The sequence below is a fragment of the Colias croceus genome, chromosome 4 (assembly GCF_905220415.1).
Source record: "Colias croceus chromosome 4, ilColCroc2.1".
NCBI classification, from domain to species: Eukaryota; Metazoa; Arthropoda; class Insecta; order Lepidoptera; family Pieridae; genus Colias; species Colias croceus.
This window is the reverse complement of record NC_059540.1, coordinates 3,088,511-3,111,762: the sequence shown is the minus strand read 5'-3', so window position 1 is coordinate 3,111,762 and position 23,252 is coordinate 3,088,511. Positions and strand designations below refer to the sequence as shown.

Here is a 23,252-nt window from a genome sequence, read left to right as displayed (position 1 = left end):
TACTCTTGTGTGTAAGTCTGCGTTTTTGTGTACATATAAAATATTATTAAATATATACTGTGATGGTACTGTGAGGATACCAGTATTCTTAAAGAGATCTCTTAGTGAGTCCCTAGCACGTAAATTATATATAGAGCGTATGGCTCTTTTCTGTAATATAAATATAGTTTCTATATCTGCAGCCCTGCCCCATAGCAGAATTCCATAGGACATAATGCTATGAAAGTAGCTAAAATAAACCAATCTAGCCGTGTCTTCATCGGTGAATACAAGACATGAAGGACGTAGCATATGGCGACCAAAAACTTTGACCAGTCGTACTTTGGGCAGGTGAGGTTTGTAAATATGGTGTGCAGGATATGTTTAATTATTTATTTGATAACGAAGACAAACAGAACGAGTGGGGAATGACAATTTGGTGTTCGTTTGTTTGATATCATCTATTGAGAATGAAGTGGGTAGGTAGGTACACGTCGCATGGGAGATACATAAAAATGTGAAATGAATGATTTTGATCGACTTTCAGTGGTTAGGTTAGAAGAGAAAATTAGACAGATCGTTGGTTGGAGTACCTTTAGGGAATACATATAGAAAGTTTATAAAAAATAAAATATTGTGGAAAAGTATATGCATCAGTGTAACACGAAATTTTCAACTGTTATTCCACTGACTCATTTTAATTATAGGAACGATCCGTAATTTTTATTACTTAAATTTATATTTCTTTAACCTTAATAATTAACATTTCGAGTAACATTATAATATTTTAAAACCGACAACAGCAATACTCATACATTGTATGCAACACGCCTTATAATTTAGCAAAAACATGGACAAAAAACCGGAACACAGCACGTGTTAAATTAAACGCAATTAATGTGAATAAATTCACAATACAGCCGTATGATTTAATTTAACTTCATTTAGTCGGATATCCGATGAAGTTATGCGAGTCATATGCAAATTTTGTATAATAAAATAAACAGATTTGGTAAAATAGCCAATTCAGTTCGTGCGGATTGTATTTATTTACACTTGAAAGCGAGATAAAGATATTCGGTTTCCTAATAAGTGATGATATAAATGTTTTAAGACTTTATGGATATCTGCTGTGCTGTGAACGAAAATAATCGATGCACGATCACGAAATGAAATGGTTTAAAGGTCCTTATTGGAAGCAGGTAACAGATAGTTGATTAAATTGAAGTCTTTTAAATGCAAAATTAATGGATTATTTATTTAGTGAGTAATCATGGAAAAAGGAGTTGCAAGATATCAAGGAAGCTGTGGGTTGTGTGATAATGAGTATTAGAAGTACAGTACCTTTTAGTTTTACACAAAATGATCACACACTCACAGTTTAATTATTGTTTATTGACTCCACATAGAAGGAGAAAGGGTGTCGCTACAGAAGCTTCCTTTTATTTACTTTTTTAATCAACGGTAAATTAATTACGCAGCCAAAATATTACTTATTATGTACGCTCGATGAAAACAAACTTATAAAACCGAATCACAATATTTTTCCATGAAAACCTTCAACTCTATTAATTCGTTCTCAATTCCCATAACCTATATAACACGGCAACCAAAACAAAGTCGCCGAAAAATTCCGCAAAACAATATTCCATTAATATCTACGCGAAAAATATTTGTCCACTACCTTGTGTACATATTATGTACACATATGTACTATGTACATAGTTCAAAGGAAGTTTGTTCACGTTCTGTATACATGAGCTATACTATACTATATGATTTAGGACACCACGTGTCTAGAAATGTGTGGTGAAAATATGCTTCGTCACTGTTTTTAGTGGAGCAAGAATGTGAAAACATGAATTCCTCATTATTAAAAAAATATATCTCAATTTTGGAAGACCAAACAGACCAGACAAAACTTAATTTTACATTTCAAAGTGCGGTGTTTTTACGATGCACTTTTTATACTAAGAACATTAATTTACACCTTTATATATAAATGCTCGTATAATATACAACTAATGCCAATATACATATATGTATTCAATGGCAATAGCAATAGAATTAAATCATTTCTAACAAACTCACGTAATCACTGTAAACTTAGGTATAAATTTTTAAGAAACTAACCTGGGTAGGATTGTGCCGGTACAGATACAGCTTGGTCCCGTGCAGCACCGCCCACACCTGCTTCCACGATCTATCGCTGGCACGCTAAGAGAAAAAATATTAAAAGATAATTAAAATTATTGCTATGAAATACACATTATTACGTGCAAATAAATAAACAAATATTTTTAGGGGCAGGCAAATGAAGCATGGTTTGTTTAAGGTAAGTATGTACATTAAATATTTATTAAATAATTTTTAATTTTTAATAAATTTTCAGGCTATTTCTGTAATATCCAATGTTGCCACTTTCTATATATGGGTGATTATACAAAAATGGGGTAACTTTTAAGGATATTTTGTTTACTATATTTTTTATATCAGATTATTACAAATTAGGGTGTATGTGATAGCTAATCTAATGAATATATTGTTCCAAATCGGGCCAGCCACTTTTTTAAGTAGATTGTGAGATATTTTAAATTTTCTGGATTTGGCCTCCAGGGGACTGACAAGGCTAACATAGTACTGATAAAAAACACAATTTTGTAATATTCTTAAAGAAATTCAATGAAAATTACTACACATCTCTCAGTTTTAGTAATGGCACATGTCTTTTAAGTATTAAAATCACTTAGTTACATTTAAAAATGATAATTGATAATATATTGTGATACTGGGAAAAAACAATGTCTCAATTTTCAAAACAGCCTTCTGACATTTAACGCAACGTGAATATTCTTACTCTCTTACTTAACTTACTACTTTGACTTAGTTTTACTTAATATTTCAAGTAATTCACAAACAATAGAAACAAAAAAACGGCCAAGTGCGAGTTGGACTCCTAACAAACCTATTTTTTATTATGTTTGTAACTTAAAATTTATACTTTTAGCAATTTTTCCTTTATCTGTGTTATAAGACGTTGCTTTTTACCATATTTTAAGACTGTATACACGGCAAGCATCCTGTGTATTTTTTTATTCCCTTGCGAATATTTAAATTTGCGGAAATTTGCAGTATTAACGGATGTAGGTATCTTTTAATTGCGTTGCGTTATAAGTTTAATTTTTTTACAGCCCCAAGGGTTCTTAATGTTGAGTATTCAATATAAATTTCAAATTGATACCTCCACGCGCTTCAAAAAAAACGTCTTAACAGACAAACGGACAACAAAGTGATCCTATAAGGGTTCTGTTTTTTTCCTTTTGAGGTTCGGAGCCCTAAAAAATCTAACATTATTTATGTTAAAAGTAATAATTTTCATAAAATGGTTCATGGTTTTTAACCAAAGGCTTGAATGAAAGTCTCATCTGAGTTTTCATAAGAGCCTTTTGACATTTTTATAATGTTATTAAAATAATTAACTTTTATGTTATTTTGAGGTAATTTTACTTCACAATATTATACGTTTACGTATTTATCTAATAAATACATATAACAAGCTATGCCCTGAAAGCATCAAAATCAATAATTAAAATAAAATAAGATCTTTTAAATGAGATTATTAGTAGTTTGTTTCAATAGCTCTTTTCTTTGCTACTCTTTTTTAAATGTTTCTTCCCTAGTCAAATTCGGTTTCTTTTAGCGTGGCGCATGATGTTTTAAACTGAAATATCAAATAGAAATGCTTATACCAATAGCAATCAAGATAAAAGTTCTCAAAAACGATAGAATCATCAGTACTATGGGGTCGCGTCAGTCCACTGGCGCGATATCTGACATAGGACTGATGCCAGCGGATTGATAAAAAGGGACTTAATATGAGATTATAATCACAAATTATGTTTTTTTTGCCTTATTTCTTATATCAACAAACTATATTTTTACAAATCATACTTAACCATGTATGAATGAAAATAAAAATCAGTTTAACAATAAAATAACGACTCACCATAGGACTGAAATGTTGACTGGCGCAGCACGAATTTAGAGGACAAACACAACCCTAGCGCTGGTACAGTTATGACGGCCATCAAAATATGGGATGCACAAGTAGCTTCATTACCAACATTAATATTTAGACAGGGATTTGACCTCGACTTGGTGATATTTAGCGAGAATTTCAAATTTGAAAAACACACAACGGACTGACCAATAAAAACGATGACAAAGTTTATTTTTATTTTTTAAATAAAATGTTAAACATTTCGTTATGAAAGTTATACTATATAATACTATGTATATCAAAGATTGTCCTGAGTTAGTAAGTTTTCTCTAATCAATGATAATGTTTATAAAATAGTCACTTGATTGTTGGTTTTCGGAGTTGTGACATGCCAAAGTACTGATTATTTAAGTATTAATTTTGTTTTTTTATCAATTTGTATTTTAAATAAAGAAGTGAAAGTGAGTGACCAAATAAAGGACGGTTTATTGTTTTAAAATAGATTGTTATTTGATTAAAATATAATAAGACTTTGTATAAATTGGCTGGTGACATTGAGTTACCCCATTTTTGTATAATGACCCATAACTTAATACGTAATGTTTTATTTTTATGATCATGTCATAATTAATGATCTTTGTATTAAAAATGATATTATAGTATAAAATATTCTTTTTTTTTTGTTGTAAAATATGCTTACCTTTCCATTACTAACCACCATCTTTATTTGCACGTTGCCTTGCACATCTCCCTGTAAGGCCTCTACATTGTCTGGCGCCTCTTGGTCTTTCTTCTCTGAACTATTAATATAAATGCAAATTATCTTACTGATACATAGAAAATACTGAAACATATGATTTACATAGAACAGTAATGAAATTTCTTCAATTTGTTGTAGAATATATTGACACTGCAATATTATGTACTGCTCAGATGATGAAGTGTTAACATATGCGATGTCTTTTACATATTTATAACAAAGAATATCCAATAAAACCAAAACAACATGCCTTTACAACAACGAATGTTTATTTAGCAAACATCTAAAACTCAGCATGCAATGTATTTCGGGATTGTCATGCACACGAAGTTTCAAAGACATTCCTTTGCGGCCTACATATAACGAGCTATGCTTATCTTAAAATATGTACAATATGAACGGACTATCCGATGACGAAAGCGGAGGCGATATCTCAATCGAGTATGCTTGATGAAGTTAGTTCGACGAGAATCTATGAAAGCTCAATTTGTCGCAAAACATTGATTTTGATTTCAGCGCCATCTATTGATCTAAAACACACATTGGTAAAAGCGCCATCTAACGGCATGTTGTGAAACCGCGACGTCATGCGACGTACCGAGTGGGGGAGGTCGCGTGCGGGTCGAATATCCGCAGCAGCGGAGTTATGTCGTCGGCGAACCGAGGGGGGCGCCACTTGCGGTAAGCACTGCGTTTTTGTACAAATGATAAACCCAACATATATCCTGACGGTTATTACAGTTCAAAAACAGTTATTCACCGCTAAACATAAAGGGAATCATGATTATGTCTATCTATATATATCTACTCTGGGTACATCTTATGACTAAGGTGCGTCACAACTACTGGATACTAGTCATGTTAATTTTTAAACGGAAATTTTAACTGAAAATTAACTACAATAGATCTACTAGGGAAATGAAGAGGATAAAACAGAACAGTAGCAGATAATGATACATTTGAAAGAGTAATTTTTTTGTAGAAGTGTTTGGTTTTTAAAAAAAAGAGTATTTTTGGTGTATAGTATTCAGCTTTTTACAGGGTAAGTGAATCAATGTAATAATAAATCATCTGATATTTCATTACGAAAATTTAATAAATGTAGTTGTGTTCAATAAAATCACTCCCAAAAATGCAGTTACCATTTCTAATATACCCACAAATACCATACATTTGATAATAAATAGATCACATAATATATATGATAAGGATAAGATTCTAATGGCAGTTGTAGTTACCAAGTATGTAAATGAAACTATATGTATGTTAGATCATACCTTCTTAAGGCGTGGTGGTCGATTTCTGGCTCAACATCACTGTCCAAGTGCAACCGATCACCCCATGTTGCTTTTAAGTAAGAAACTCTTCGCATAGCGCGTTCTTCTTCTGCAATAAAGATCAGGATTTAATAAAACAATCATTTCTTTCTACGCAAATGAGTGTTTCTAATTAAGGATAATCAATAGTAAAAATAATTTAAATAAATTTTTATACAATGATAAATTGATATAATAAACGATATATTTCCTACCTCCTAATTGTGCATCCTTCTTTTGTCGTCTCGTGACGAGATCATCAGCAAAACCTGTACAGAGAATACCATGTAATTGCTCAATTAGACACATTGTATCAGACACCGATGCACGGATTAGTTTGCGTTAGTAGCACACCGAGAAGCATCGCATTCAGTTAGTTGCCGGCGTTACGTTAGAGACAACCCCCCCTTTTTGCGCGGGAGTCATGCATGTGAAATATGAAGAAGTTGGAAAGAAGATCGCAAAAATTTAGGAAATATAGAGTAATGTCAATTACTTTATTAGGAAGTAAGAAATGACGTTGATTAATGAGATGCGGAACAATAACAAGTTATTCAAGACAATCGTGTCTTGTACACCACTATCCATATTTTTTTTAAGAAATTCCCATTCCATGAAAGTTAAAGCGTCATGCATTGGGCGTGGGCGTGGGCAGTGGGCAGGAAGCGCTGGGGGGGGGGGGGGGGCTCGCAGTGAGTTGGACCTGAGTCGGCGGGCGTGCTTGGCGTGGGCGAGGGCGAGCCGGACGCGGGGGGCGAGGGGGCCAGGCTCAGCTGCGTGGGTCTCTGCGGCCCCTCGTCCCGCCCTAGCGACACGCGATTCATCGCCTCCATTTGCTCTCTGTTCAGCCCCATACGTCGCTTCGCGTGACTGCCATCTTGGGGCGGAATATAGTGTTAGGTGCGCGTGTGTTAGCGGTACGGTTTTGATAATTATGTCGACGTATCGAGGGAGTTTTGTACGGAAGGTAATCTGTGTGTAAACTTCGACTTACATATTAAACTTTTCGACGTTTGTTCGGTCTTGAAGAATATTGTACAAGAACATAGGTTCATAGGCTTTTCGTGCGCAATAAACTATATTGAATAATAGAAATGCCTTTTTCTTTTGTGATGTGCCAATAGAAACTATGTAATATCATTGCAAAAAATTGAGTTTGATGATAGTATGTTGATAGGAAATAGAAAATAATAATTGATAATGGTTCTATGTATGGATGTATCAAAACAGACAACAATTATTGTTAGAACATATCACATCATAACATACACGTAGAAACAAAAAATAAACTAACAAATAAAATAAATGTTATTACGGATTCTAATTTGCAATTAAAACAAACAAAAACCTACATATAATACGTAATAATAATCAACTAATAATCTTCAAATTTAGTAAATAACTGAACAGCTTTGCAAATGCAGCAAGCATAACTTAATGGGCAATAGCAGCTGTGCACCAATAGATGGCGTTATTTCAAATCACGCGCAACCCAACTGAAAATCGACCAATCATATCGCGAATAAGGTAGCAAAGCTTGATTCCTATTGGTCTAAAATAAATATATAAATATTCCAAAACCAGCTGCGTGGTACATCCAACTTATATGCACATGTCAAATTCATTCTTTTTTGGTGATAAGTTTAAGCAGTGCATTATTTACCTGTGGCATGATGTCTTCTAATAGGTAATCCTTCACTGCCGGTACTATTCGACCTTGTTCGCATTTGAACCTTATCCGTTTCTAAAATTGAATTGAAAATATAAATAAAATCAATATTTTAATTATAATAAAACGTACCTATTATTACCAGTCCACACAACACGAATTTATATTGTATGAATATTTGTACAACTGTATGATGTTTTAAATGAAATTTGTGTGAACTGCAAACTTCACGTCTAAACGTTAGTTTGTGCATGTGCTCGCTGATTTGTGTGAACTAGTGTTGTGACCAGCTTTTAAGTAAATATTTCTTTATCTTAATTTTTAATATTATCCAGTAGAGTATTACATTTTTATGCCATCCAACTACATTATTAACTTCAAAACATATGGTTTCCCATAATGTACAGGTTAAGATAAATATTTTCGTGAATTATCTTCCAGAGATCTATTTGCGAAAACTTATTAACATTTGTGTTAGTTAAAACGAGTATACTAACCGGGCACATATCCATCGGGAGGCGGACAATGCAGGTGTTTGCTGCCGGTGATCATTAGCTGGTTGCCGGACAAGCTGCCGCCCAGGGGCGTCGGCTCGTGATCTAGATCTGACAATAAATCTATGTTAAACTTTATCTAGTAATCAAGAATTGGCAAGTTTGAGGGTATATATAAAACTGGTCTATTTTGATATTACTATGTAAGCAGAAAACTTTAAGGCATCTTTAAAAATAATGATACAAAAAAAAAAACATCTGGTTAATTGTTTTAATTAGAACGAGAGCCTTGCGGCGACGAACCACACAGCACTCTCCAAAGCTCTCCGCGGCGCGGGTTTTCTGCGGTAGCGGTATTTCTCTGCGCGCCACTTCTTTCATATTCTTCTACTTCATACCTTACTTTAACGACGTAGCTACGAGTGATAGCTACTAATCTAACCATCTACTACCTAATACGTAATAATAATAACGTATTTTTAAAGTGCATGCAGTGCTCATTTTTTGTTGGTTGTCCATCATGTTCTATATTTTTTGTGTATTTTTTATGTAATTTCATCGATGTACAACTGCTAAATGAGCCTTAATAAATAAATAATTAAATAAAACCGGCCAAGTGCGAGTCGGGCTCGCGCACAAAGGGTTCCGTAGCAGCAAATATAATAAATTACAGTTAAATCAACCTATCTCAAAAACTATAAGAGATACTTTGATCAAACCAAAAATCGTTGAAAGAGTTAATTAGCATGCATCACCTCTATTTTTTTTAGAATTTTATACCCCGTAGTTATAAAAATAGAGGGGGGGGGACATACTTTTTACGACTTTGAGAGCTGATATCTCAAAAACCGTTCACTTTAAGAAAAATGTTTTTTAGAAAACTTTATATCATTTTAAAAGACCTTTCCATTGATACCCCACACGGGTATGTACATCGAAAAAAAAAATTTCATCCCTCAGTTACATGTATGGGGGGCCCCACCCCCAATTCTTTTTTTTACTATTTAGTGTCATATTTTTGTAGCGGTTCATACAACACATATTCCCATCAAATTTCATCACTGTAGTACTTATAGTTTCCGAGTAAATCGGCTGTGACAGACGGACAGACGGACAGACGGACAGACGGACATGACGAAACTATAAGGGTTCCGTTTTTGCCATTTTGGCTACGGAACCCTAAAAAGACGTGTGGCACTCGAGTACTACCGCGGTAAAGCTATTGCATGCTATGCCTTCAAGCCACACCTGCGTGCCCGTCGGAGTGGGGAGCGTGAGGTTTTTCGTTACGGAATTTCCGGATTCGGTCCCCGCGCTCCAGGCCCGCGATAGAAGCTATGCAATAGCTTAAAATAAATAATTAAACTAATCTAACAGTATACCTTGTTGCGGTTGCACGTCGAGCGAGCGGGCCTCCCTGCGGCCGGCGCGCGTCTCGAACTCCTTGCGGCGCAGCGCCACGCTGGGCTCGAGCCGCGTGGCCGACAGCCGCGCCAGCTCACTGCGGGCCACTTCTGTGCGCTTCTCGCCTACACCGCGCGCTTCTTCCAGCTGCCGGGTCCGCGCTGTTACTAGCTGTAGTTCAGGTACTGGGTATCTGGTGGTGGAAGAAAGGTATTTAGAAGATTGAATTTGGCTTAGTATGCTGATTTTAGTGTGTGATGTGGGTTAAAAGTGTGGACTGTGTAGTTTGGGAACATAAATTATGGGAAAATTTGAAATATTGAAAGTGAACATTTCAGCAGTGTATTTGTGAATATTTTTGTTATCTCACCTATTATCTTGGTGATTCGAGTCATCTTTGTTGTCACCATTCGTTCCATTGCTGACTGTCCCCACATTATTGCTCTGAATACTCGGCGCCGTTTCTTGTATTTTTGACAGTGTGGCCACGAACTGACTCCTGTCTTGTTTAATTTTCTTTTCATTATTGCCGTTCACCTCCCCATAACCACTGTAGGTGCCACTATCGACGCTTGTGGCGCATTCTTCTTTTCTTTCGTGGTGTTGCGGCGGGGGTGAGGCAGCCAGCGGTGGGGAGGAGGGGGGAGGTGGCCAAGCCGGCTTTTGAAGTTTCTGCGGTCGAGCGTAAAACTCCTTCTGTTTGATCGGTGGCGGCGCGTCCGGGGTCACCCATCCCGTGGGTTGGCTGGGACGTCTGAGGAAAGCCTCCTTTTGTTCGAGGCTCTTTCGTATTCGGGAGAGGATTATCGAGTCGTCCAGCTCTCGGCCCGTGAGCGTTGAGTTCGAATCGAATGAGCCGAGACTGTCCTTGCTCTCCGTTGCTGATGATGGCAGTGATATGTCGGATTCCCGCCTGCTGGAATAATAATTATGTGTGTTATTTCAATAATTATGTATGTTATTTCAATACTTCTTCACTGTGAGACGTAGAGGAAACAATTGTTAATGTTAGCATTGTATGTCATTAATTTATATATTACACGGGTTTAATTGTTTCTGTAAGATCTCCAAATAAATAAATAATAATAAATGTTTTATTTAATTATTATCACAAATTGTCATAGAATCAATACCTATAACACAAGTGAAACGAGCTTAAGTATTATAATACAGTAAAGAAAAAGCTTCAGGTAATAGTGTACAAGTATAACCAAAGTTCAATTAACTTTATGTTGAAACTTTTCCTTTCTTAAAAGCTCACGAAAATAAAGAAGGTTACATTTTTTATTATTATTCAGCATCCTTCATAATGCATATAGCATCATTATATACCTACTCGAAATTATTGCACTAAAATCAATGTACTCACCCATCATGTATAATATAATGCGGCGCGTTCGCAAGCCGTGCGTCGAACCTCGGCGTTGCGGGCGCGACGGTCGCGTACTCCGGGTCCTCGCGGTGCCGCGCGGGGGCTTGCGGGCCGGCCAGCGCGGGCAGGCTGGCGCGCGGCCGCCGGTACGCGTCGAACAGCCGCGACTCGTGCTCTGTGATCGGAGCCGGCATGTCTATTGGTCGCTGGTTCGTTTCTGGATTGTAGGCTGCTTCGCTGAAATACTGAAAGTTACGGGAGGTTAGTGTTGTCTACAGGAAAGTTTAGTGTGATGTTAGTGTACTTGTGTGTGCATTGCTATGTGTGTGTAAATAGCAAATAAAATACTAGGAGATAAAATCTTTTTAACATTTACTTAAAAACAGGATATTTGGAAATTGTTCATGAACATACTCATTGTTTAAAAAGCTTTTATATTTCAACAGTGAACAGTGATAACGACGGACCTGACGAAGTTACGTGACCAACCTATGATAGCTATATCATTTGAATTTTATGGTTTGAACGTCTATGGTGATTTAACGCATTCCCTATTCTTAGCATTTGCATCAAGCTCACCCTCTGCAGCAGATCGTGGTCCCTCGGCACCACAGTGAGCCTCAGCACGCGGGGCTCCCGCTGCGCGAGCTGCACGACGCGCGCGTATGGCGCCCGCGCGCGGCCGCACGCCACGGGCTCCCCGTTGACAGCGAGCACGCGGTCACCGGCCCGCAGGCCCGCGAGCGCTGCCGGCCCGCCCGGCCGCACCGACCTCACGAAGATCGTGTCCATTGGCGCGCCCACCGCGCCCACGGCCAGGTGCCGCGCATCCTCGTATAACTCCTGCAAATTGCAATACGATTTTAAATTGGTTTCAATCGCAAATGAAAAAATCGCAATGGAAAGTGTATAAATGTGCTCTAGCACTGTCAGTAACTCTATATTTACGCACTTTCCTATTAAAATATAGCAGCAATGTAAATTAATATCTAAATTAAAATCCATATTATAATAATACAATAGGTACATTCCATGCTACGTTTTGCAAATGATGTTATGTAAGTATGTATTCATTGGCTCTTTTAATTGATATTTTTTCTATATCTGCAGCCTGGTTAATGATTTCATATATTATATGTTTACTACTTACTAGTAAATCGTTGCTTATGCCTGTTTTTTTTTTTAACATGTGAGATCATCACTAGAATCATTAGTTTAATTATTAGCTTATGGCTATAAATTGTTTAAATATTCTCTTTGATATCAGTCATTGTTTTTTTCTTGAGTTTGCAGATTGCAAAAATTGCATATAGGTATAGAACTGTGGTATAGAAGCATTATCTATATTGTACTTCAAAAAATATTTCATCAATCTTATTAAAAACAATTACATACGACACTGACACTCACTTGTAAAGAGTCCGGTGGGTAAACAACAAGATGCCTAAGGGTGAAGCCGAAGCCGTGCCTGGCGTCCGGCCGTTGGATGACGATGGTGCGCGGCGCGGAGCAGTGCGGGGAGGTGGGCGCGGGGGCGGACGCCTGCGGGGGGAGCGCCACCGGCGGAGCTTGCACTAACGTTGGGGGCTGCAAATAAACAACAATACATTTCAATTTGCAAATAAATTCACTGTTTTAAGCACTTCAGTCGTGCATCCTACACTATAAAGATAGAACACCTGTATGCGAAACCTTATCGGTAACGTGTTTTGATAAAAAAATACCCACATAATTGCCTATTTGCGCGGGATTATCTGGTATTATAGTTATTACGTATGCGACGTCAATCACAGAACACTATCAGCTGTTTATATACGAACGTGTTCGTTAAGGAGTCTTTAGTTTTCATTATAGAGTCTGTGCCTATAATATCGGCGATCATAACGACTTAATATCTTTCTCCGTAGCCATTTCGAAATTATTATAGCCATATTGAATAATAATTAATAATTCATAAACGCTATAAACTAACGAGCTACGATTTCAAATGACGATCAATAAAATGATGAACGTAGAACTTCGAAGCAGGTGGCAATACGCAGATGCCTCGACGGCGACCAATAAAAATTGATTTAAACATTTCCAATAATAACTAATGCGAACTGGTCATTTGCATCTAGTTAAACTAGTCTGAGTATCGCATATAATTTCAAACATACCGTGTAACATTCATTTAACCAATGCGATAATTTCACAATTATTGGTAAATAATATTTGCGATAATATTCACTTAAAGTCTTTAAAAGATAACGCGTTTACGTTATTAGTTTCATAATTTCTGTTGGTGAAAAGAGTTTGTATAAACAAATGTGTATGTCAAATACCTATGTGTCATCTTATAATTTTCTCTCTTCCGTCTTTACCCTTCGTACTACGCGCATCGTCTAATAAAGAATCTCAAGTTTATTTAACAATCTTTGCTTTTTCCTGCCCAAAACCCATCAGGTTATGGGCCCAGGACGTTATCTTTGCTCTGTATATAATTATTTTTGAGTTTTGGCAGAATAAAAGTAATTTTATAAATAAACTAAAACGCCCGTCCATACATGTAAAAATGGCGACATCGACATCGGTTTCGACTTTAGCTCCTGTGGAGAAGTTGAGCGGCATAGAAAACTACAGTAATTGGAAGTTCCAACTGAAAATGCTACTCATTCACGAGGACTTATGGGACGTCGTTTCGGAAGATAAAACTGTAGATGTCAAAGATGCGGCTCATATGAAGAGATCTCAGAAAGCTCTTGCTAAGATCTGTTTGTCAGTAAAGCCCTCGGTTTTTACGCATGTAAGGAACGCAGAGACGGCGCGGGATGCATGGATTAATTTGCAAAAGGCGTACGAAGACAAGGGGTTGTCAAGGAGACTGAGTTTGCTTCGTCTTTTGTTTGCAACAAAATTATGCGAATGTGAAAGCATGGAAGCTTACGTTGCGAAGATTAGCGACCTAAGTCAACAGCTGAACGATATTGGTTCACCTCTGGAAGACGATTTCGTTGCAGTTCTCTTACTGAGTGGCTTGTCTCAAGACTTTGATCCACTCATAATGGCACTTGAAAATTCTAATATCAAGTTGTCGAGTGAAGTGGTCAAAGCGAAGCTCATGCAGGAGAAGCATCGACGTGATGAAAAAGGTGACACGAGTTCAACAGCGTTGGTGGCGGCACGTAAGAAAATCAAATGCTTTAAGTGCAAGAAGCTTGGTCACTTCTCGAGGAACTGTAAATCCGTGAAACCAGTTAAGGCGGAGAGCTCAACAAACCAGTTACTATTGACAGCATTATCAGCTTGTGTGCAGAATGATATATGGTTAATAGACTCTGGTGCGAGTAGTCATATGTGTCATGACAGGAATATACTAAATAACTTTGTTCCTGGTTATGTGTCTGAAGTCAAGGTGGCTAATGGTGAAAAACTATTTACTGCTGGTCGTGGTGATGTAAAAGTAAATTTAAAATTAGGCATCAAAACAATCAGTGAAGTTTATCATGTACCGAATTTAGCTACAAACTTGTTGTCAGTCAGTGCGTTAACTAGGAAGGGTTTTAGAGTTATTTTTAATGAAAAATGTTGTAATATATTCTATGGTAAAAAGCTAGCAGCTACAGCTGTACATAAAAATGGTGTTTATCAATTAGAAACTGCAGAATCTGTTAGAGAGCGTGATCTGTGTGTGGTAGGATGTGGTGGCTGTTCTATGTTTTCAGGGAATAGTGTAGAATCTGCGACTACCAAGGTAAATACAGAAGCTCAAGATTTAGTGCAGAAGAAAGCATCTGAGAGCTGTAAGAAAGAAACTGAGCTGAGTTTCCAGGCGGCTGCTAACTCTGTTACGCAGGAGACATGGCACAGGAGACTAGGACATCTCAATATGAGGAGTATGCATTTGTTAATGAAAGGTATGGCTAGTGGTATTACTTATGATAAATCACAGTTCAGTCAATGTGAAGCTTGTGTTAAGGGGAAGCTTAGCAAATTACCTTTTCCTAAGAAGGCACAAAGTAGGTCAAATGAACTGTTAGGTGTTGTACACAGTGATTTATGCGGGCCTATGCCAGTGAAATCTTTCGGTGGTGCTAGTTACTTCCTCACGTTTATTGATGATTGTAGTAGGAAAACATGGATTTATTTTCTGAAAAATAAGAGTGAAGTTTTCGATAACTTCAAACATTTCAAGGCAATGGTGGAGAACCAAACCAATAGAAAAATAAAATTGTTGAGGACGGATAATGGAGGTGAATATGTCAATTCTATATTCCAGGAATATTTGAAGGATAACGGCATCATTCACCAGACTACCATACCGCACTCGCCTCAGCAGAACGGTGTTGCTGAGCGGGCCAACAGGACAATCGTCGAGAAGGCTCGTAGCATGTTACGAGACGCAGGCTTAGATGGGCAGTTCTGGGCAGAAGCGGTCAATACCGCTGTTTATTTGAAGAACCGGTCCCCTACAAAAGCAGTCTACGGTAGCACGCCAGAGGAAAAATGGACTAATGAGAAGGTGAATCTTAGCCATTTACGTATATTTGGTTGTGTGGTTTATGCCTTGACACAGAATCGTAAGAAATTAGATTCAAAATGTAAACCTTACATTTTTGTAGGATATTGTGAAAATAGTAAGGGTTATAGATTGATTGATCCAGAGAATCTCAGCAAAATTATTAAATCAAGGGATGTTGCTTTCTTTGAAAACAAATTCTATACAAAAAACACTGAAAAATGTGAAAATGGTGATTTTTTTTTATGATGATAAATAATTTACAGACTGAGAATTTAAACTCAAATGATTCTCATGTTGAAGTGGCACAGTCTGAAAATTCACTATCACCAGAAAAAGGGGAAGAAAATGAGATTGTAACTAATCCCAGAAGACAGTGTATTTTTGAGTTAGATGACTCTGACAGCAGTAGTTCTGTTGATCCTTCCGATGTCACTTACATTCCAGGTGAATCGACACTTGAAGATGCGATGGATACATCGGAATATGACAGTGCGTGTACTGCAATGCTGACCTGCATTGGAGATGAACCAGAGACAGTTCAAGAAGCTCTAGGAGGGGCTGAAGCTGTTCACTGGAAGAAAGCAATGGCTGATGAGTATCAATCATTTATTAAAAATAAATGTTGGACATTAACTGATCCACCTAAAGATAAAAAACCGATTAAGTGCAAGTGGGTTTTTAAGAAAAAGAAAGATCTTGATGGAAATCTAAAGCAGTATAAAGCCAGATTGGTAGCTAAAGGTTTTACACAGCGCTATGGAATTGATTACGAGGAAACTTTTTCTCCAGTGGTTCGATATTCCACTATTCGCATATTATTGGCTTTAGCAGCTGAAAAGCAGATGGATATCGATCATTTGGATGTAAGAACTGCTTTTCTAAATGGAGATTTGCAAGAAAAAGTTTTCATGGAACAACCGGAAGGTTATAAAGTAAAAGGCTGTGAGCATAAAGTATATAAATTGCATAAAGCAATTTATGGCCTAAAGCAAGCTTCGAAGTCTTGGTATGAAAAGATAAACCATGTGTTGGTTACAAAACTTTGTTTCAGAAGACTGTCTTCAGAGCCCTGCGTGTATTTTAAATCAAATGGTGAAGAATTAGTCATCATTGGGTTGTATGTGGACGATATATTATTATTTTCAACCAGAAATTCACAAATGAAAGTTGAAATAAAGAAGAAACTCATGCAAGAATTCGAAATGAAGGATTTAGGGCCAGCCAGCCATATACTTGGTATGCGCATCACAAGAAACCAAGATAATATCTATCTTGATCAGTCTAGTTACATAAAGAATGTTTTAGACCGTTTTCATATGACTGACTGTAAGCCAGCTCAAACTCCAATGGAATCGGGATTGAAACTTGTAAAGGCTGATAAAAAGGAGGAGAATTTGGAATATAGAAATTTAATTGGTTGTTTAAATTATATTTCAGTTAGCTCCAGGCCAGACATCGCGCACGCGGTAAGCATGCTGAGCCAGTATAATGATTGTTATGATCAGCGTCATTGGAAGGCCGCGAAACGCGTACTACGGTATTTAAAGGGTACTGTAAACTACAAACTTGTTTTTAGTAGAAGTGGTCTAGACATCAATGGGTATATTGATGCTGACTGGGCTTCGTGTGAGGTCGATCGTAGGTCGTACACTGGGTTTGTGTTTCAAATTGGGAACTGTTCTGTATCGTGGGAAAGTAGAAAACAGCGAACAGTCGCTCTTTCTAGCACAGAAGCAGAATATATGGCTCTATCAGATTCTTGTAAAGAAGCGTTATTCATAAGAACTCTGTTGTATGAATTGTTAGGTAGGCATTGTTCTGTTACGATTTTTAATGATAACCAATCAGCACAAAAATTGTGTAAGAATCCTATGTATCATGCTCGTACGAAACATATAGATGTGCGGCATCATTTTATAAGAGAAGTTGTAAAAGATAATATTGTTAATTTGAATTATTTGTGTACTTCTGAAATGACTGCCGATATTTTAACAAAACCACTTACTAAAGAAAAACATTATAAGTTTGTAACGTGTTTAGGTTTACAATAAATTTGTTAAATTCTTAAATTGTAAAAACTAAACTTGTTTAATGTTGTACAATAATTATGTACCTACACATTTGTTTAAGGGCCAGTGTTGGTGAAAAGAGTTTGTATAAACAAATGTGTATGTCAAATACCTATGTGTCATCTTATAATTTTCTCTCTTCCGTCTTTACCCTTCGTACTACGCGCATCGTCTAATAAAGAATCTCAAGTTTATTTAACAATCTTTGCTTTTTCCTGCCCAAAACCCATCAATTTCTATGTAATCAAACAGTCAAACAAATTAATTATGTAACCGTTTCCTTGTAGTAATGAGGTCAAAGTGTTGAAGATAATGTTTCATTGTAAGCGGTTTTATTTCCTATGTTTTTGGTCATTTAAAAATGGCACTCGTCAAGTTTCAAAGTAAAATCTGTTCGTGTATTACAATATTATAATATAAATAAAATGAATAGGAGATGAATATCTTTGCGTTGGTTAACTAGAGACGACGTGTAAATAGTTAGAGGTAAATTATTACAAACCCAACATCATCTGTACGTGGAGCGGATACATTAGTTCAAGATAATCGCTGCTTGAAACTTGTTATTAAAAATAATTCTAAGACTTAAACCAGACCTGTGTTTCAATAAGCGGACTTGGGTTTATTGATATTTGCAGGTAAATCAAATGAAATATATACTGGTTATTAATGCTTTGATTGTTTTAGTACCTACTTTTAAACGCCATTCATTTAGGAGATATTGATGGAGGATTGTAGTAACTGACAGATCGAGAAGCTTAATAACGAAATTTAATGAAAGCAACTTCTATTTTTGTATGTCTACAATGCAAAAACTAGGAAACTAATTTATCGATTTCGCAAATTACTAGAATACTACATTATCTCAAAGAGACATTCACAATGCGTTTTTTAAAGATTTTTCCGTTACGTTTTTCTTCTAAACATCTATATCAAAATGTTCTGTCATTTTCTCACAAATAGTATCACAGTCCGACAGAACCAGAGAAGCCCTACACTCAATATCGCATTACTGAGATTAATACAAGCAGCTGCGTCCAGATTCCGTCCACGTTCCCTTCCGTCCTTGTAGGGCTTGAAATTACCCTTTAACTTAAGGATCGGTTACCGGCTCCCGTGTAACTGGAAAAGTATCCATTTTTTACCCGTTTTTCGATAAAACGCTTGTATATTTTTAATGTTATATATATCTTCAAGTACTAAGGACACAAGTATGTTTGAGCTGATTAAAAATTTAAAAATAAATTTAGAAATGCTGATAAATAAGTATGTAAAGTTTCAAGTACACATTCAAAAATAAGCGCAATTCTTTAACAAATTATAAACTAAAAACAAAATGAATGAGAATATTTTGGTTTATTAAAAATTTTATTATTTGATTATCTACATAAGGCTAGATCGTAATTTTCAATGATGATACCTTTCTTAGAGTCATTATTTTAGGTAAAAAAAAAATTTAATCATCTAAAATAATTTGTAAGCAGATTGTATAGGTAATTATTTCGTCGTAGGACAAGTTTACCCGCCACAAAGTAAGAGAGAAAGCCAGTCACGGCGTTTTAAGAACACGATTAGTTAGATATAACAAAATAAATTGAAAACCAATTCCAGGCGTTTTCCTACAAACTGGCTCTTGCTAATAATCAATTCAATAGATTTTAAGTTCCATGTTGCCTTTAGTACCAATTACTCGGCCCATTCTGGTTCACATTAATCATTTCAGCCGACGGGAGCCGATATTTACGCGTTGGGTCAAACCATTAGCCAGAAGTCATCTAATTTCATGAGCACGCAAAAAATCTACCAACGAGTACCATTTCCCCGTTGATAAAGTTGAGAATTCCGTAAGAGAAATATAATATAGGCAGCCTCCTGAAGTCAGGTGGGTAATTTGCTAACAGCTTCATCGATGTATTGCAGTAATATTTACAACTAACAGTATGTTCGGATTACTTGACTATAGCGGCCGTAAATCTAAAGATGAAGTAAGCAATTAACAGCAAATAAGTATAAAGTTTAAATATGTATATTTAGAAATTATTATCACGTTCTTTATTGAAGATTTATAAGCGAGGTATTCATTCGAGTTTATAGTTAATGCTATAATGTTAAAAGCAATTCTACTTGAGTTACATACTTGATGAAAATATTAAATACAAGATTCACAGCTTGGTGATAAAGGATGATTTAAATGACAATCTTATATCTGTTGTTCGTAATAATATTAGCGATGTAATACTGGAGAATCCGAAGGTTATAAACCTTGGAAAACTGTCTGAAACTTACTGTTAAATTGGTAAAATATGACATATTACATATAATAAATCTTTATATTAAAAGCCATCTTTAACCATCCATCATGAAATTACTTCAGTACTATTATAATTTGAATTAAAGTTCATAAAAAGCGTAAAATAATATCTACCATATACGAATACAAAAAATTTCAATTCATAATTATCATTTTCTGCAGACACTGATATAATATAGAGTAGGTATGCTTTTCATTTCACATCAAGATGTTTATCTATCGAAGCTCTCACAAAAGAGCAAGGTCACTGCAGGTTCCCTCGTGCCCAGGAGACTCGTAAGGTGACTAACCCGACATAAAAAAGGAATTTATGGCCCTCCCGACCTTCGCTTTATGTTCAGTTGCGAATATAAACACAAATAAATGCTGAGGTTACGGGCGCAATCGTAAGCTTGCATACTGTATTTTGTAATAGATGTCTATTTTGTAGCAATGTAATGGATGAAATATATTATGTAGTGAAAGATTCTTTATTTTTATGATGGGCTTGAAAGTATTTCGACTCTAGCTTGTAACGATCTTTTTGATTCAGTTGAACAGAAATTTTTACTACGGGTATTGCAAATGTAATGGGTGGACCATTAATTATTTATTACTCTGAAATAAAAATGAAAATACATTTTACTATTGCAAAGTAATCAATTGATATCCTATCGTTGGGTCATAAACAAAAAGATAGGACGTTTAAGTATTAATTGATGAGAAGTGTGATTATAAAAAGTCATACTGTCGTACAAGTCGAATGCCGAGGCTTCACACGCGCGGTACCCGTTTAAAAATAATCTATCTATCCCGACTAATCCATTTCTGAACCAAATTTTGAAAGAGAGTTCAACATGCTTAGGTACATTATAAAAAACTTTCGCGTTTATAATATTACTAGGAAGTAAGATAGGATATTTCCCTTTGTACCTAGCTCCACACCAGTCCACATAGCATATACAACGCCAAACTCAATATCTAGTTTCTCGTCAATTTCCAAGCCTGAACATTTCTCTGTAACACCGTTAATGGGATCCGACAGATGTTATCATTTAATTGAACTGGGACGGAAAGTGCTTGAAACGGATTAACTGCTAATTTAAACATTTTATTATTGTGCGCCGATTTGTAAATAAATAAACATCATGATCAGTGTATCGAGCTACTTTATTGACAGTGTTCTGAGAATTAATTAACAAAGGTTTTATAGACTTGATGGAAAATGGCATTAATTATTGGTAGAGAAAGTTATGTTTGGTGATGTTGACATAAAATTATTGCTCGCCTCATAAGCGAAGCGTTGAGGTGGGTACTACTGTCACTTCGCGCAAAACATCTGATTTTTCAAACTTAAAATGTATTTATGTATCATACATTGCACTTGTAAGATAATACATACACACACATATTAAGAAAAAACACTATTTTTAACATTCATGATATTTTTAATGTCATTTTTGTTATTTAAACTAGTTAAAAAACAGTTTAAAAAAGTTATGTCTTGGACGTCCGTGTGTCTGTATGTGCGGAGGATTTTCTTGTTAACACGATAGCGACCGAAATACTTTACTAATCGAGTCTTTTTTTTTTCTCTTACGCTTGAGTATGCTCAGGAATAGAACCCTTTCATTTTTCAGGGTCTGATTCGATGTGGTTTAATTGTTATTAAATAAACAAAAAAAAAAAATCGACTGTTCTCCATAATTTTTTTTTTATAACCATAACTTAAATATATTCTTTAGTTATGTTGATGTTCATTCAATGTTCATTCTTTATTTTTTTTTTTTTATATTTATAGTGAACTCAAAATTCACCATTATAAACTCGATTCTTTACACTATAAGCCAAGGTTTAAAAAAATAAGTTGGTAGTCAGTCCCTTAAACCTGCGCAGTTTCACATCTAGGTGGGGCCACAAGAAAAATAGCTCAATTATTACGGTACCGCTTTCTTTACTTTTCCAACTGTTTTATTTTATTTCTTTTTTATATTTATAGTGTACTCTTTATAAATAATCAATTTTATTGTAAAGGATGAGATTATGAGACGTGCACTTTTGGATTTTCCAAACTATTTGTACCTATGCTTTTAAAACAACCCTTTAATAATTAACGTATCTATTTTATATTAACTATAAAGTAATGAACTTTAAAATTTACGACATCTTGCTACATTCATAACAGTTATTACAGTCAATATAAGGTTCTGTTATAAAATTGCTTTATAAGCATAAACAATAATAATTGCCCTTATATCAATTACATATAAGTCTTATCACACAAGACGTGACAAAGGAATTATATTTACACAACAAGCTTATGAAGCAATCAATAAAACATCATTGGAGATCATTAAACGCGTCTGATTCTGATTAATTACAAGTAGAATGTATGTGCACATAAAGTTAATTTAATGTTCTCACTTTTTCTAATTGAATGATAATTTTAATTGCCAGTAAATAACGCATTCTTTGTTTGTCATCAACATCTCACTTGATGAGTGAAGTGAAGAGTGCAGTGTTTTTATGTACATGTTGCTATTTTTTAATAATTACGAGTGTATAGATGTATATGTTAGATATTAGATTTTGTAAGAGACGAGTTTCAGAATTATTGAAAAATAAGTTTTTAATTATAAGTTGTTATAGTTAATCAGCACGTATGAAATTTACACATTAGTTGACTTAAGTATATGAATTGTATGTTCTATTAAACTGCATTATGCATTTTTTATGATTCAAGCAGTCTTTATAAGCATATTTGAAGCTAGAGTTGCAATCTTTATGTTCCTCTGATAACCTGCACATTTAAATTGAGATGTTTTTCAAAAGGATAAAGTAAAGCCAATTACGTAGATACTCAATAAATAGATATTTAAACTAAAGCCTCAAGAAATAAAGAGCTCCTGCATTAAAATTGTCTCCGATGTCACGTTTAACTCGAACTTTATCGTGAAACGTGATATTTTAAAAGTTAAGCTGGCAATATACAAGTACACTGTTGTAACTGAACAATCGGATTACATGCAACTGCACACGCGATTCTATCCTCTGCGACATGTGTAACACGAGACATATTCGCTCACAGTAATTACGCTGATGACATTAAACTTGTACAACCGTCACTTGAACTCATGTATTGTACGGTTTCTGACTTATTTAATCACATTACAGCTTATAGCAGAAGCCTGCGCAGTGAAAATCATTACAGTGATATTGTTCGGCGTTTTGAACCATTCTATTGTATGGACACAATATGTGCATAAATTAAATACGCGAACAAATGTTTTTATGTGATATCAAATTCTTATTACTTGTTTTGGAGTCATAGTTTTACAAACGTCGAAGGATACTTAAATGCATAAGCTCCTAAATATTATGTGTTAATTTCTGGTGCC

At 35.5% G+C, this 23,252-nt stretch overlaps 1 protein-coding gene across 13 annotated transcripts in view; it reads right to left on the bottom strand.

The window, feature by feature from the left end:
* LOC123691150 (rho GTPase-activating protein 21) overlaps positions 1-23,252 on the bottom strand; it is a 296,813-nt gene that overhangs the window by 66,273 nt on the left and 207,288 nt on the right. For 10 of the 13 annotated variants that reach the window (XM_045635405.1, XM_045635399.1, XM_045635400.1 and 7 more), the window contains 13 exons: positions 12,405-12,581; positions 11,574-11,837; positions 10,992-11,239; positions 9,993-10,538; positions 9,601-9,815; positions 8,222-8,329; positions 7,719-7,799; positions 6,759-6,932; positions 6,271-6,324; positions 6,017-6,125; positions 5,338-5,427; positions 4,680-4,779; positions 2,113-2,196 (listed from right to left, as the gene is read on the bottom strand). In XM_045635405.1, the coding sequence (XP_045491361.1) occupies positions 2,113-2,196; positions 4,680-4,779; positions 5,338-5,427; positions 6,017-6,125; positions 6,271-6,324; positions 6,759-6,932; positions 7,719-7,799; positions 8,222-8,329; positions 9,601-9,815; positions 9,993-10,538; positions 10,992-11,239; positions 11,574-11,837; positions 12,405-12,581 (2,250 nt within the window). The remainder of the gene's footprint in view (positions 1-2,112; positions 2,197-4,679; positions 4,780-5,337; positions 5,428-6,016; positions 6,126-6,270; positions 6,325-6,758; positions 6,933-7,718; positions 7,800-8,221; positions 8,330-9,600; positions 9,816-9,992; positions 10,539-10,991; positions 11,240-11,573; positions 11,838-12,404; positions 12,582-23,252) is intronic. The other 3 variants (XM_045635401.1, XM_045635406.1, XM_045635407.1) reach the window with 3 other exon arrangements.